Below are 15,438 nucleotides of genomic sequence, written 5' to 3'. Positions count from 1 at the left end.
ATGAGCTCCAGGATCCTTAAGGAAAAAATGGCGCATGAACCAATTATGGGTTACCGGCTACCATGGGACTGATGCTCCTAAAGTTGCTTCACTGCCTTGTGGATCAGACCTTTAGGTCAAAGGCTCAGGGTATGGTCTCCTAAGAAAACCACCTGCTTCGGTTTGGGCACTCGGACACTTTAACAGCCCGTACACACATCAATTGACTTGTATGGCACATATGTATTCGGTGCCCCTTTGTACCAATATTTATGAGTTCGAACAACCAACATGTGCTCGCCCAAATCCAATGGGAAATTAGATCCAAATACCCGTTTCAGAAACACTCCGTTTTCTCCAATGCAATGTAAATTTTCAGAAGCTATGATCTCGTTTAGTGTGTACTGTCATGCCATTTACGCTAAGTGAGCAGATAAATCTTAACTGTTGTTAAGATGTTGTTCCAATCCTAATCACTAGCCTTCTGACAAAATACATATCTAGAAGAAATTAAACTGTCCAACCCACCAACTTAACATCAGAAGGCTTTATCCGTTGATTTGTTATCCTCAATATATCACCTGTGTATAAATAAATTGTTAGTTATAAAGTTCGGCCAAGGTCTGTAAAGTAGGTAAACCGGTCACAAAATGAAGTAATAAACACTTATCGACTCTAGTTGTGATGACTTATTATTCATTTTAAACCACTGACTTACTGAGTTACCGGAGAAATTCCAAAACAAAAGACCTCGTAATAAGATGAAGACTTCTTAACAATCCACGAACTTTGCCGATATTGATTTTTGCGTAGAAAGCTATTTAATGAGAGGAAGTTCTGATACAGCTGAGTGTTGAGAGTTGACGATTTCTCTCAGGTACTTACTGTCTTCACATTAATGGAATGTTGCCTACGAAAATTAGAAAGGAAAAGCAGACGTCTGTCAGGAGCATGTGCTATTCTGTGAGAAGTAACTGAAAAGTTTGTATCTGAGTAGTTCTATGGGTGCTGATAATGGCGTAACAGATGAAATCAATTTACACATAGTAAAAGCGTAAGTGGCGTATGCTAATATAGCCTATGTTTGGGACCGTCATGATGTTAACCTGCCTGTGAAAGGTCGGATCAACAATGTGCCAGTGAGGGAAGTCCTGCTGGGATCATCTAGTAAGTAATAGTGAGTTTGGACACAGGGTATTAGGGAATGATGGTAAATCAGTTGATGAGGTCATGAATCTTCATCGACTGAGATAGTTAGGCCACGTGTTACGTATGCCTGAACACCGATTACCATGGCGAGCTATGCTGACTAGTGTAGGGGATGGTTTGAAGAAAGTTAGGGGCGGCCATACTAAAACGTGGCATCAGTGCTTGAAGTCACTAACTTCTAGTTTGAGCCATGTTGGTAGATGCAGATTAATTGGTTGGTGTCCGCGTGACTATCGTAACCAATGGTTGGAGACTCTAGGTGACATGGCTCAGAATTGATCACAATGGCGTAGGTGTATACACTCTTTATCTTCCCCTTAAACCTTGAGATTAAAATTGCTTCATAACTTTCTTCCTATACTATATCCTTACATATAACCTAGATTTTATATACTACCACCACTAAATTAACTATTTATCTAAACCCGGTGTTCACCTTGTTGTCTAACGAGGTATGACATCTTGGACCGATGCATAAATGTGCCTGGTCCTACGTTGTAGCTGACTGACTGAGGGAAGTTCTACTTTATGCTTACAAAACCTGGCCCCCCATGTTGAGCTTATCCGATGATTTTCTGTGTTAGATCATCATTGATGACATCCAGTACCAACACATCATATGATTAACTCTGAAGTACGTCAACATCTGCTTAAGCACAGTGACGATGATCCAAATGGTGTCACCATCTTAAAGCATTGACTTCATTCTTTTCCTTATCTCATTCCTCCTCCATCTCTTGTTTCCTCACAACGATGTCTTTTTATTTGTATGGTGCAGATTATTTTTCGGTGCTAGGTTTTACCAGGTTCTATGTGATTATTATTTAAACACATAAATATTGGTACAAGGAAGCACTGGATAAATATGCGCCTCACAAATCTCATTTGATTTGTGTGGGGGTGTTATGTCTGGCCGATTGTGAACGCTATATTCGCTTCCCTAAGCTAGTTCCGTACCTCCGAGCTAGAACTACTCCGCGACTTGAAGACGAGAGAAAAGGCACAAAGTGTGAGGGAAGCACTTTACTACAGGGTTCATCCATGTACAGAAAATATGGGGATTTTATAGTAATTTAAGAGTCCTTGAGTTTTTACTGAAAGTTTTAGAATACTGCTAAACATAGTAGCAGTGTATAAATCAGCCAATCAGGATCTCCACATGTGACTTTTCCATTTTCGTTATTTTAGTAACATAACTTCACATGATTTCTAATTAACCGCTGATTGGTTGAAATGCTCCTTGATGACCCCTGAGCTTGTCATGTCGCTTGCGAGAAAAATGCAGGGCCATCCCAACAGAGGGCTGTGATACTGCCCGGGTGCCCAAACTGAAGCAGGTGGTTTTCTTAGGGGGCCACACTCGGAGCCTTTGACCTAAAGATCTGATCCACAAGGCAGTGGAGCATTGTGAGGAGATGCAGTCCCATGGTAGCCGGTGACCAACGATTGGTTTGTACGCCATTTGTTCCCTCAGGATACTGGAGCCCATGTGCACCATTGGTTTAGAATCAGGGTTTTCCAACTCCCGTAGGTGGACTCGCAGTGTCCACCAACCCTGTTAAAGCGCCGGACATTCACTTTTCTTCCTCTCAATTTCGTAAGCAACACTCCCGCCACGAGAAGGCAGTGAGTAGGACTTCTCTGGCAGAGGCTATATACGCGTGGCCATGTGAGAGCATTCCGAGAAGGAGAGAGGACTCTCCTCCCTCTCGGCCGTACCAGGGCATTTGGGGGTGATTGTATGTGAAGTAAATAGTTGATAAGTGAGGTTTTCAGGATGCTTTAAATTAAAGAGTTAAAACATAGATACAATCATAAAATTTTTTAAGAATGGCTTAGATTTATTCAATTCTTACATTCATTTAATAACTGGAAATCATTTCTTAGTTACTCATAAAACTGCGATTGGCTTTAACATTTATTTTCATCTTCATACTCTTTTAAAACGTATTGACATCCAAGTTGCTAAGAACTTTTACCCTAACATAAATTATTTATAATATGTTAGGACATTAAAAATCTTCAGATCTAAATGATATTTATTTTGTATACCACTGAATGACTTGGTTAACTTTTCTGTGGCTATTAGTAACTAAATTACAATTACTCTCCACTATGTTCTCATACATTGTTTTCTTTATCACCTCATCATTTTTGTTCTGGATAAGCTTTTGATAATCTTGTTTGCCTATTCAACTTCCAGGTAGTAGTTGGTATTCAGAAGATTATATTTATTACTCATTCACAATCATGGTATTTGTTAGTAAGTTATCCATTGAAATTTTACTTGTATTCAAGGTTGGGCCAGTGATGGATTAAGGATATACGAGTTAAATGAAAATAAAGAAATTATTCAATTGGAATAGTACGTTTAAATATTTTCCATAAAGACGTTTTAGCAAATCATCTACTACTGTGAAATGTTTATCTATCGCGAAGTCAAGCATGTGGATGGGTTATCTTGACCAAACTAGGTAAGGAATACTCAGTTTTGCTTTACAAGTCACAGTGTGGTTCTACTTGACGTCAATGATCGATCTATCGTCTCCACTATCCCTATTGAGCCAGCCTCACGGATTCAACTATCACCATGTGGGAAGTTTGGATTCATCTACACGTCATTTAAAAGTAAGTTTTATTCTTTAGTTTATAAACATTTTTTTAATGAAAAATAGTCGACAATGAAAATCCATCTGGTTCGCCAAATATATTTGTGTATGACATGATCAATAAAACAAAGCTCAAAGAATATATTTTCCGAAGAGGTGATGGATGGTAAGTTTTTTTTATTGATACGAATTATTCTCACTATTCAGTGAACTGAAAACAACCTTTCCATCCTTTATCGCAAATAAAAATACAGCCAGTAATTTATGTTTCCTTTTTCATCTGTTATGATTAGATAAGCTACAACATTTTGTTTGACATTCTTCTTACATAAAATCAGTCATTAGGCAACCTTTATGCATTAATATAATTAGATTACTGATAATGAAAATTTATATGTGATGCATACTATTGTTAACTAAGAAATGTAACTACCTTCACTCGCGTGTATTTAACACATTGTAACAAAGTTTGTTTCTAGTAATATTTAAACATCTCAACTAGGTTATAGATCACACATTTTTCGGATTGATATTTATACTTAGCCTATATATATGTATATATAAAGGGAGTGGTAGAGTTTAAACCTTTCAACAAATAAGCAATAGTTATTTACTGCTCCATTCTATTCATAAGTTGTGTGTGAAATTGTAGATGTTTGTCGCGTTATAAAAAGTTAACCAAACAGTCAGCCATACACAGCGTACAACTTGTGTGCATCGGTTTAAGTTGGCACACTACAAGCACATTGAGAGGAAATCGCCAACGCAAATCTCAGAGTAGTAGAGGTAGCAATAATACTTGTGGTAGTGAAAATGTTTAGGGACAAGAATATATTTCGATAAAGTATGGATAAGTGGGATGATAAAGTTTTTGTCATGTAATTTGAAAACTTGAAACCTAAAGAGAGGAAAAAGGCGGATTCATCTTCCCTATTTCAAGTGGTTCTGAACTGTGTCACTTAAAATCTTTGATAATATGTTACGATAATCGCGCGGACCCCAACCAGGTAGTCTGAACCTACCCACACAACTCACTTCAACAGCCTGTGACTTCATGAACTGATGTCGTATCTTGATTTGCTCACTATCATCTTCCAACCTATTCCTTTACTATCTATCGTCATACATCAAGTTAGGCAGTGGATGGACACACGTCACATGTTTAAACAATCTCAATAGATTAATATCCACTGCCCTATCAATCGACTTGTCATCCTCATCTAGTACTTTGCGTCTAACTTCAGAATTGCTAATTCAATAATCCCAACATGTACGAGCTATTCTTCTAGGTCATCTGTAGTCAACTTTTAGTAATCCACAAATACCCTCTAGAAACTCCCATGTTGAAAGAATTGTTGTCTTCAGATATTCTAATAAAAGTTTCATTTGCTGTCATCTTTTTTTACTCTAGTTTTTATTGCATGCCAATATAAATTGTTTCTTTATTGTAACATGAACTGAATTGTTTTTATTGGTATTTCACTGAGCTATTTGTAAACTAAGTGATTCAAATATGTAAATTGAACGAATCGTGTGAACCTTTGTTTATGAGGCTACAATTTTTCGGAAAGGTATGTTGACTAAGAGTAGACTGTGGTGTTATGACCAAATTATCTGTTCGCATGATAACCTCGCTATATTTGACATAATTTCTTAATTCCCTCATTTATTAAATTTCCTAGGCAACCACAATGGAATTCTGATTCATCAGTCTGCTCGCTTTTTGTTAATGGAGAAATTCATATGTACTCAAACAATCTATTTTGTGAGTTTTCGTGTAAAAATCGTACTTAATTTTGCTAAATCACTTGGCTTTTGCAGTAGAAAATGAAAATAGTCCCTAATCCTTTAAACGAATGACGATCAAACGTTAACTAGTGATCGATTTTAAGAGTAGCTTCTCAGACATCGAGTGAGAAACCGTTACTCACCAATAGCATTGTATAGTAATTGCACAGTATCCTATATTGATCGGATTTAAAAGTGTAAACCTTTGGATGTCGACTTGGTAGTCTAAAAACTAAGTGTGGTTGAGTCATGCATTCATATTGATGAGGAGTTTCATACTGGAAAGAAAAGCTGACCTGTGTTTACTGGATTTCGGTGGTTGTCTAAGGTCAGTTCGTGATGTAAACTACAAATTTCAACAATCTCCACAAACCACCATATTACCCAGGCATTTTGTCAATTTTACTTATCATATCTATCATCATCTTAAGTATTTCTCATAGTTAATTAAGTTTTGTAAGCAGGGTTATTCTTAAGTACTTGCTGGGTAAAACAATTTATTTTCGTATTGCATTGCGATATACGGTTCTAAATTAATCCACAGGTAAACATATCTTATTTTTCTCTACAACCGAACTGAGGTTCAATATTTGTCAGCGATACTTTCGAATTCTTTATCAAGTGTCCCACGTTTTTGAAGCATTAAATTAAATGCCACAGCTTCACTCAAATGGCTAGGAGTGGTATAAAGTAACTTGCTAATTTTACTTGGCGATAAAAGTTTTCTATTTTAAAGTATTTTCTCGATGTAATATTTGTTGTGAAATCGTGTCGAAGGTTTCTCTAAACAACGGTTATTTTAATGTTTATTGTTAACGTGTTTCAGGCTATTGGCTTAGTTCTGATTTAATCATCATTGTAGCGTTGCTGTCGACCTTCACGAACAAGTATCGACTGATTTTTGTTAGCTAATTTGGATTAACTTTTAAATCATTGTGTTTTTTTTAAAAAATTCGATAAACATTTCCAACCCGAAATTCTCACGTCGATGTGCATGCCATGTGTGCTATCAATTTATTTTAGTTATACTGTTTACATTACTAGCAAGTAGCGTAATGTTTTACATGGCGATTTATCAACCGGATTAATACACATAAAATTTTTTTCGAAAATAGAGTAATCAATACTTGATTGATGATTTCTTATGTTCCTTTGGATTGTATTCCAAATATTTTCTAATATGTAACCATAGTGAATCACGGAAATGTATAATGCAAAATGACTTTTATGGGCGAAAAGGTTTTTATATAAACATTTTACCTGTAGATTGATTAGGTAAGTGAGTAATGAGATGGAATTCTTAGTTTATATTTGTCTTTTCAGGAAGATTTCATCAACATAATATAATAAAAAAATATCTCAACTATCGTCTCATACGCCAGAGTAGAATTTGGGTGATAGGTGGTTTATTAAAATCATTCACCTTAAGTCATTTACTCGTCCCATCCGTAGAATATTACTGTAATCCAGTTAAAACCGTAAAAGGCGGTTACAAATGATGACCATAATCTTCGTTTTGTTTGCGCGTTTGATTGATTAGTCTTACTATATTACTTGAAATATGTATCTGATTTCCTGCTACTACTTTTAAATCCATCCATGTTGGTGCTATCTCTGATATTTTGACGTAATCATTGTGTTTGTCTGTCTTGAAAGATTTATTCAGAAACTGAGAAAATATAACGGGTTCCATCCTTTTGATTATACCTTTGTAAGACCAGTCATCGATAGATGACTTCTAATTTCCATCACCGATTCTCAAAATTTATTATTCCCCTCATTCTTGATCTTCATCAGTTTGCCAATTTAAATCACTCTAGCTATCCTTGCTTTCTTACTTTTTCTAGTCTTGCAATATCGAGGTTTTCTCTAGATAACCATGTAAGCTTATTTTGATTCTCATACCAACAACACCGAATAATCCATTCTTATGTTTTTGCTTTATCTGAACTGCATAATTTAGTCTTAGAGTTTTAATTACCATCCTGGTCAACATTGTCAGGGTTTACTTCAAGCGAGCTTTTTAATAATCATACATGTGCCAAAATAATTCTTTCTGCCGAGCTTGACTGCGCTTTAATGTCTTTGTAGGTTTTGTTGTCTTTCATTCGAAGACAGCTCTAGTGTTCAAAATGACAATGAAAGTTTTGCAACTGATCCAAAATCGGAGAGCATCACACTATCAAAAGTACTCATCTGAACTTCAAGTCTTCCACATGATCCATCTGTCTCTCACTTCTTTGCGAAATTATTTTTAAATTTTCAATCGGCTTGAAAACCGCTAACCTACCTTATTAGACTTAAGTTAAAATAAAGTATGAGAAAACTCCTACTTACTAATAAATGTACCCACGGCTTACATATTCTTACTGTGAATATAATTTGGTGAATATACTTCGTGAATGCCATTGCTATCTATTTTTGTAAGCAAACATATGTTTTTTTTGTGAACAGGCTCCACTCTTTCTAACAGCTTACATGTGGTGTCTTCTTACTGCATTAAATTCATTGGTCTTGATCATTCCTTACCACTCACCTCTATTTTATTTCATTCTTCATCTCAGCTGTTACTTTATCAATAGTGTTATTTTATACTTAATTATCTGATCGTGGTGTTCTAAAAATATAGTTAAGAATATTCTTTGATGCAGTTAGCGTATGGAGATTCGCTTAATTTACAGGTGACATTCGTCACAGATTAACCTCAGTTAATATTTAAGTAGTTAAATATTTCTTCAAACCAGTGGGTTAGTACTTGTGGTGATGAAAACACTCGGATATGAACTGAATCACATTCTATCTATCTACACAGGTTTATTAGGTCAGTATGTAGTACTACTAGACCTCCAGGAAAATTTGTGTCTCAGAGCTTACTGAGTTACGTTATATTAGTCTTGGAATCGCGAAAAATGCCGAAATCATAGATGATGCTGTTTTTGTGATCATCCAAAATCGATAATTTAAAAGAAAACAATATTTTTTTTATTGTTTTCACATAATTTCCTTCGAATTATTTCCATGTAAACATCTGGTAATACTTATTACCATTTTATATCTATCACTAAAACTCTAATTCCACAAACCATATTGACGGTCAACTTTCCTACATTCCCAACCAGATTATCACAATTTCAATTGAGTAGTTTCAAGCACTTATTATTAACATTCATGATTTACATGAGTATATATAAGTAAATTTTCAAAATAAAAGATAACTCAATGTACGAATCTTATTAAATACATAACAAGAGTGTCTTGGCTACACACTTAACTGACTGTAAATATTAGCGGGTAAAAGATATTAAAATAATTACTGACAGCTTACAATTATCATCATTCAGTTATTAAATTAATCACCATTAGAAATATACAGACTGATTCTTCGCACGTTTCATACTTTTTTTCTTTTCTTTATTTCCAACAGTCAAACCAACAATAGTTTTCAATTAGTTTGTGTTGACTCTTATTTCATGCATACGAATTTTCGTTTATTTTAAAGAAAGTGTATTATATTTTGTATCCTTGGCTTCTGGAAGGTAATATATATTTATAAGATAATAGAAGTGTACTATATGGTCACAAATTTTATACATATTCAACTTATTCGAAATTCAAATCCATCAAATCAATTAAGAGTCACCGATGAACTAGAAAAAGTAAATAAAGCTTCTGTAGTAAAATTGGATTAATTTTATTGTAAGCCTTGAATACATGTTTCGTTGTACACTTCTCTGATTCCCAATCAAGTTAGATTTTTCAGTAAGGTTTATTGATTGAGATCTTTTGAGGTGGTGGCGAATATTTGTAACTCGGATAAAGTTTGTGTCGGTGATGTTGTTCAGAAGAACAATGAAAATTCCACGATCAAACCATCCAGCTCAGAGAACGAAACTTCGCTAAAAACTGAAATCCCTTACATAAGGGTTCTTAAAATGTGTTAAACTTCAAGTAGGAATTTTGAATGCTACGTATAGTTCTACTTGTTTAATTTGAAAATGTTCTTGCATATTTAACGTGTTCAATTTAAACTTCTTTTTCAGCTGAAAAACCGTATACTAAATTATCACTAAAGGGTATCCGCCATTTTTCTATGAGTACTTCAAGTCAACCAAATCTTGCAGTGTATATACCTGGGGAAAAGGTAAATAACAAAACGATGCGTTCATATGCAATCTACTTTCCCTTAAATAAGATAGTTTCTAAACAATTAAATGATCCATATTTTAATGTATTCAAGGAATTTAGTAAATAATTTAAAATAATCTTGCATAGGATACTCCTCTATCACCATTACTTTCGTTGGTACCGGTGTAACTTCTTGAAAAGCTATTATATATCCGAGGGATTTGAATGATTCTTCACCAAAATCCACATTTTTCGAGTTTGATCACTATAAAATATTCACTCAAACTTTCAAATAAATATTTAAGGTTTAGCATAGGTTCCTCATCCGTTTTGCTTATTATTAATAAATCCGACTACTGACTTCGTCAATAAATCGCTAAAAAATTTTCACTCCATTGGCGTGGTCGATTTGTATTCTGAAAAATTTGTGTAGGTCATACGGGATTGTCACTGCTGTCTTCGGAATATTTGGTGATATCGGAATATGATAGTACGCCTAAACTAATCCACTTTTGGAGAAGATAGCAGTTACATGCATGTTGCTATTGAAATTGTGAATGTGTGATGCAGAATATCTGTCCGCTATTGTGCGATAATCACCACATGACCGAATTTTTTCCATTCTTCTACGGCACCATATGCAAAGGAGAAGACCATAGACTGTTCGAAGGACGTATTCTACTCATTTTCAGTAGCTTACCGAATTCTTTATGTGTAGCCTCTTCGGACCTAATCTAAGTGGTGTAGCATTAACAAGTGGACCTTTTGTATTAATGTGGTCGGTAACAAAGTGTTTAACCTCTGAATTGAGATACATAGACTTTATCTGCTCTCGGAAACCCTTCTAGTAGGTTAAAAAAGAATCTTCAGATCTGTTTGCTTTTACATAACTCATGAATACCGAGTCTGTTATATGACTTCATTAATTATCGCTTTTCTTTTGGAAGTGACCAACTGGCTACGCTTAGGACTTACTGTTTATTTGACATGCAAAATGTCTATCCCGATGGTGGATATAGAAATGTCTACTGCCATAAGCTTTCACCAGAAGGATTTACGGAGAACAAGATTTAATACCAGTTGTCTTGTTTTACTATTCTGTTTGCTTGCAGAACGCAAAGCTACTGTTGACTCGAAGCTATGTTTTCCCCCTTGATGAGTGTGGCAACACTTCTACCAAAAACTATGCATCCGTTGCTTGTTCAAGAGTGCCTACTTCGTTCATCAGTACTTTTTATCCTACTCTATATTTGCAAGGCGTAGTCGTTAAAGTTAAACGTTGTAGTTATCTAATCATAGATATATTTTTATGATTTCTATTGTATAGTGAGACCAACAAGAAAACAATCTTAAGTTTCTGTTCTTTTTCAATCAAACGTGATTAGTCATTCGGTGAAGTTATAAAAATGTACTAAGTTAATAGCATTACCGGATGGTAAAGCTCTATGCCGAAATACATCTAAAAATGATGAGACCATAACATGATATTATTTCCTTTCGTCCCTAACTATTGATCTAAGTTATATAAAGATGTAAAGGCTTTATAGATAAAGTCATCTAATTGATAGTAATCAGTAAATAATTTGGTCTCTTAGGTTCATGACTCTAGATAATCATTCATTATTGGGTCGTCACCAGCTATTATCAGAACTTGTCCCTTTTCGGTGTAGTGGACGCTACCCACAAGATTGCTTGTAAGTAGTATGTTGCAGAAAGTGACCTCGAAGTTGTCGGACGGAGTAAAGAGTTCCAGTACAGTGAAAGCACGGCAGTGATAGAACAATTGGAGATCAGATGAGAAGGCAGTTTGGTTTTATAATTTCACAATAAATATGGATCCCTTCTTTAAATAAATAATTAATCTAGAGCTTAGAATCTGGTGTAGTTTGAACTGTATATTTGTTAGGAATTGTATCTTATGTTAGCATTTAATATATCTTCAAAATTTTAATATTTTGCTTTCTCATTGTTTTTTCCTATAGAACCAACCTTCTTTTGTCAGAGTTTATCAATGCCGTGATAATCAACTGATTCATACTGCAAACAAATCGTTTTTTCGTGCTGATACAGTCCGACTATTATGGAATGATAGAGGAACTGATTTACTCATACTTACTTCAACAAAAGTAGTGCATCTTATAAGTATTATTATAACTATTCGTGCCTTTTTCACATGCCATATTGTTTGTTTATTTAACTTTTGACATGTAAGGGGTTTATGCGAAATTCTGGAGTTTACATCACAAATCGGCTTATACTGTTAATAATAATCATGTTCTCATCAGTAACTAATTTTAAGAGATGCTCTTTGGAGTTTTAGTGAGACGCTGTAACCAACAATGTTCATTAGACGATAGCTGGGGAATGTCGAAAATTAATCGAACCTATAAATGTAAACCAATATATTTTGACTCAATATTCTAAACATTAACCACACCGTGAAGCCCTAAGGTCATGGTTTCGATTCCGGTGTGATCGTGGTTACTCACTGCCGAGAAATTGTATGCTAGAATATAGTGGCTGTCCAGCGTTAATTTGATTTTCATGGTTTTCTAACGAACGGCAAGTTGTGGTATGTAAACCACTTTTTTCATGATTTTTCTCATATATGTGCCCACTTTAAATCATTCTGGATTTATTTTCTTCTAGATTAATGGCCGAAGATAATTTTTCTTCTATCGGGCAACCCCAGTCGATAAAACTTTGATTTCCAAATAAAAATTATTTACTTATATTCTCTATCACTCAACTGGTTTATATTACTTATCTGGTATGTTTACCGAGTTGGTGAAGCCCTAGGTATTAAATTGCCTTAAGTTTAGACCTACTATCCATCGCAAATTTAAGGAGTTTTATCATCTAGCGTTGACAGACTAATCTACAGGATTTTTATGGTTTCACTCACTCTGTTTTTGATAGGTCGACTGAATTTTGGCCAGTCTTAGTTTATGTGCATCGTGTGCGAATTGCCTTGATTTTGCTTTCATGATACACGTTTATGTAGAATAGATGAAGTGTGGCTACCAGCGAGATCGAGGTACATCCAACTGATAAATCTCAGGCGGGATGAAACGTTTATTTTGGGTCCCACTGCTGACAATATTCCATCTATTCGACATAGATTATTCCACTGTTGATTAAATATTAGTCCCGTAACTAAATACCCCTTCATTTTTTAAAATGATTTACCCTAAAAATTTTACCTATTCAGTCATCAGCGGAATTTCTTACCGATTTTTTGTAAATGACTCCATAAACCGCAAAAGGTTTTTTCAAATTGAAGTGAAATTATTTATTGAGGTAACAATCTGATTTTATAACACTTGATTTTTATGATGTATTTTTATCTATATGTGGTATTTGTCAGGACAACAGTGAGAGAACCAGGAGGTACTGCAGGGACTGTACTGTCCTAGGATGAAAATCAACAGTGTGAATACACGACTCTGGAAGAATCAGACCCAGGACCTCCAGATCTCATGACAAATTCCTAACATTTAGGCCACTGATTTGACATCCAGTGATTTATATTCAAACTTCGACTTTGGGTTTACTGCCGTGGATGTAAAACTTTTGAGAAGTCCTATATCAGGACGAAACAGGCGTTCAATGCTCCATGGTTCTTAGGATTAATTTATATGATATCAGTCCATGATGTTTACCATCTTCAACTCTGAGCCTCTATTATCTTAATGACTTTAAAATAGGACTTTATTTCACTTTTATTTAAATCAGTTTTCCATTTATCTCTTGAAATTCTTGGATATCATAACTCAGTCACCTGTTCAATTCGGTTCATGCTTTCATCGTGTTCAACAATCAATCATAGGTGTATACTCTCGCATAAAATGGATCACATGTCATTGAAATCAATCCCGACCGTTGCTGCTACCTTGACGTGGTGGTCGGGCTTGCCTATCGTGATGAAGCAATCGAGCTATGCTGGCTGGAACAATCGTTCCTCGAGGTCCTACCATGCCAGACAGGTCTGTTGAAGAGCGGTAAGACTAAAAGCAGCAATCCCAAGGTCCGAAGGCGAAGTCGTACTGCCGACTGTACAGAGGTGTGACGGCAGTAAGGTGTTTCCTTCAGACAACCAGCATGACAGCGATGCTGCCTTCCCACAAGAAGGGGTGGGGTTAGAAAAGGTCGACTCTAAAAGTGCACACCTCGCCTTATCCCATGGATTTCCGTCTCCGGCGGTAAGGTCCTTTGAAGAACGGAGCTAACACAAAAACTACCCAAAAAAGGTCGTATGTGACCGACCTCAAGCAGTTGTCCCTTGGGCACTGCGGTCACGCTCTCAGGTCATTGAGACCACTTCTAACCCAATTTCCTTTTCAGGTACCCCTAGAAGAACCCTTCCACGGTGTGGGCAACCGGGAAGTGATAACTGCCCTCATACCTCTAACAGCACTCAAGACCACTGTATTCATAATCAATCTCCATCTTTTCATTGAAATCAATATTTATACACTGAGCAATTGATTTGTTTATACGACGAACTTTTGATCCACTGATGTTTTTCCTTTCTAAGAGTCTGAGTTTTTTTCGCTCAATAGTTTTAACGTAAACTAGGTATAAACTTGGTTGCTGATAACAGTTTAAAGATCATTGAAAATTAGAAAGCACTGAGAGCATTAGTGTTTATCCATTAACTCTCACAGAACCGAACATCTGACATTCGGTTTTCACTATGATCACAACACTTAGATTACGGAGTCGCACTGTCCTCGTAAAAATAACGTGATATCACACACTAGTAAACAAATGATTGGGATTGAAATAGTTATTCAGTGCTCTCTGTTTTTTTAATAATAATGTTAAGTGTTAATATAAACTGTTTTCATTAGTAATAACCATTAGATTTCTGCCTATTATTATATAAAAAAATATTAAAGCTTTTATGCTTCTATACGACATTAGAAATCCGATTACAGTCCTTTACGTGGTTTTCAACTGTGCTGTCATTATGAAGACTAGTTATATTACACCACTATTTAAATCAGATTAAATGATGAAGCCTACTTCAAAAATACAATTCAGTAATTATCAAAGAATTTAAATATTATTTTTGTTTCTCTATTTTATGCCAACGTTATTAGTGTTATATCAGATCATGTATAGCAACTACAATATTCATAAACCTGTTTAACTGAAACAGTAGTATAGTATTAATGTTATCAGACTCTCTACTCAAAATTCTTAAAGATGACTAGCCTTTCATTAGGTTATTGTTTATTGCTAAGAGATATCCACAAGCGAAAACCTCATATGCATCACCATATTTGCTAGTTATAACAATGTTTTCAATCTTAATTATCATGTTAAGTTACTGTTTATTCAAGGTACTCCTAATAATCTAGATCAGTGTCATTATCTAGCATGCTTTATTTCTTTGCTATAACATTCTGCTAAATATCAACTAGTATTTTCAAACTATCGTTTACTATCCACCATCAGTAAACAGTTACATGAAACTTGGGATCCGTAAATTTTTTCAGCATTTTGTTTAATCTTCTTGTTGAAACATTGTACTTTCTGATTTTCAAGCATTAAGAATTTATTCTGCGTATCTTGTTTACAATTTATTTATCTTATTGGTCTTCCGTCCACGGTCATATGATGTAAAGGTTAAAAAGTTTAATAATGGTCACATGTTTACGATCTGTATAGTTTTAATGAGAGCAAAAACAGAAAAGATAAATATTATCGCAGTTGTAATTAT

The 15,438-nt window shown here is 35.1% G+C and overlaps 1 protein-coding gene across 1 annotated transcript; it reads left to right on the top strand.

Moving 5' to 3' along the window:
• Window positions 1-3,438: 3,438 nt before the first annotated feature.
• Smp_175850 (nuclease-related) lies at window positions 3,439-11,023 on the top strand (the record flags this gene model as incomplete). Its single annotated transcript, XM_018790902.1, has 8 exons — window positions 3,439-3,451; window positions 3,487-3,553; window positions 3,588-3,662; window positions 3,698-3,816; window positions 3,864-3,963; window positions 5,480-5,562; window positions 9,626-9,726; window positions 10,823-11,023. 8 exons carry the CDS (start codon window positions 3,439-3,441, stop codon window positions 11,021-11,023), a joined length of 759 nt encoding a protein of 252 aa, XP_018645915.1.
• Window positions 11,024-15,438: the final 4,415 nt, after the last annotated feature.

This window comes from Schistosoma mansoni, assembly GCF_000237925.1.
Source record: "Schistosoma mansoni, WGS project CABG00000000 data, supercontig 0013, strain Puerto Rico, whole genome shotgun sequence".
NCBI classification, from domain to species: domain Eukaryota; kingdom Metazoa; phylum Platyhelminthes; class Trematoda; order Strigeidida; family Schistosomatidae; genus Schistosoma; species Schistosoma mansoni.
This window is presented reverse-complemented; position numbering and strand designations above follow the sequence as displayed.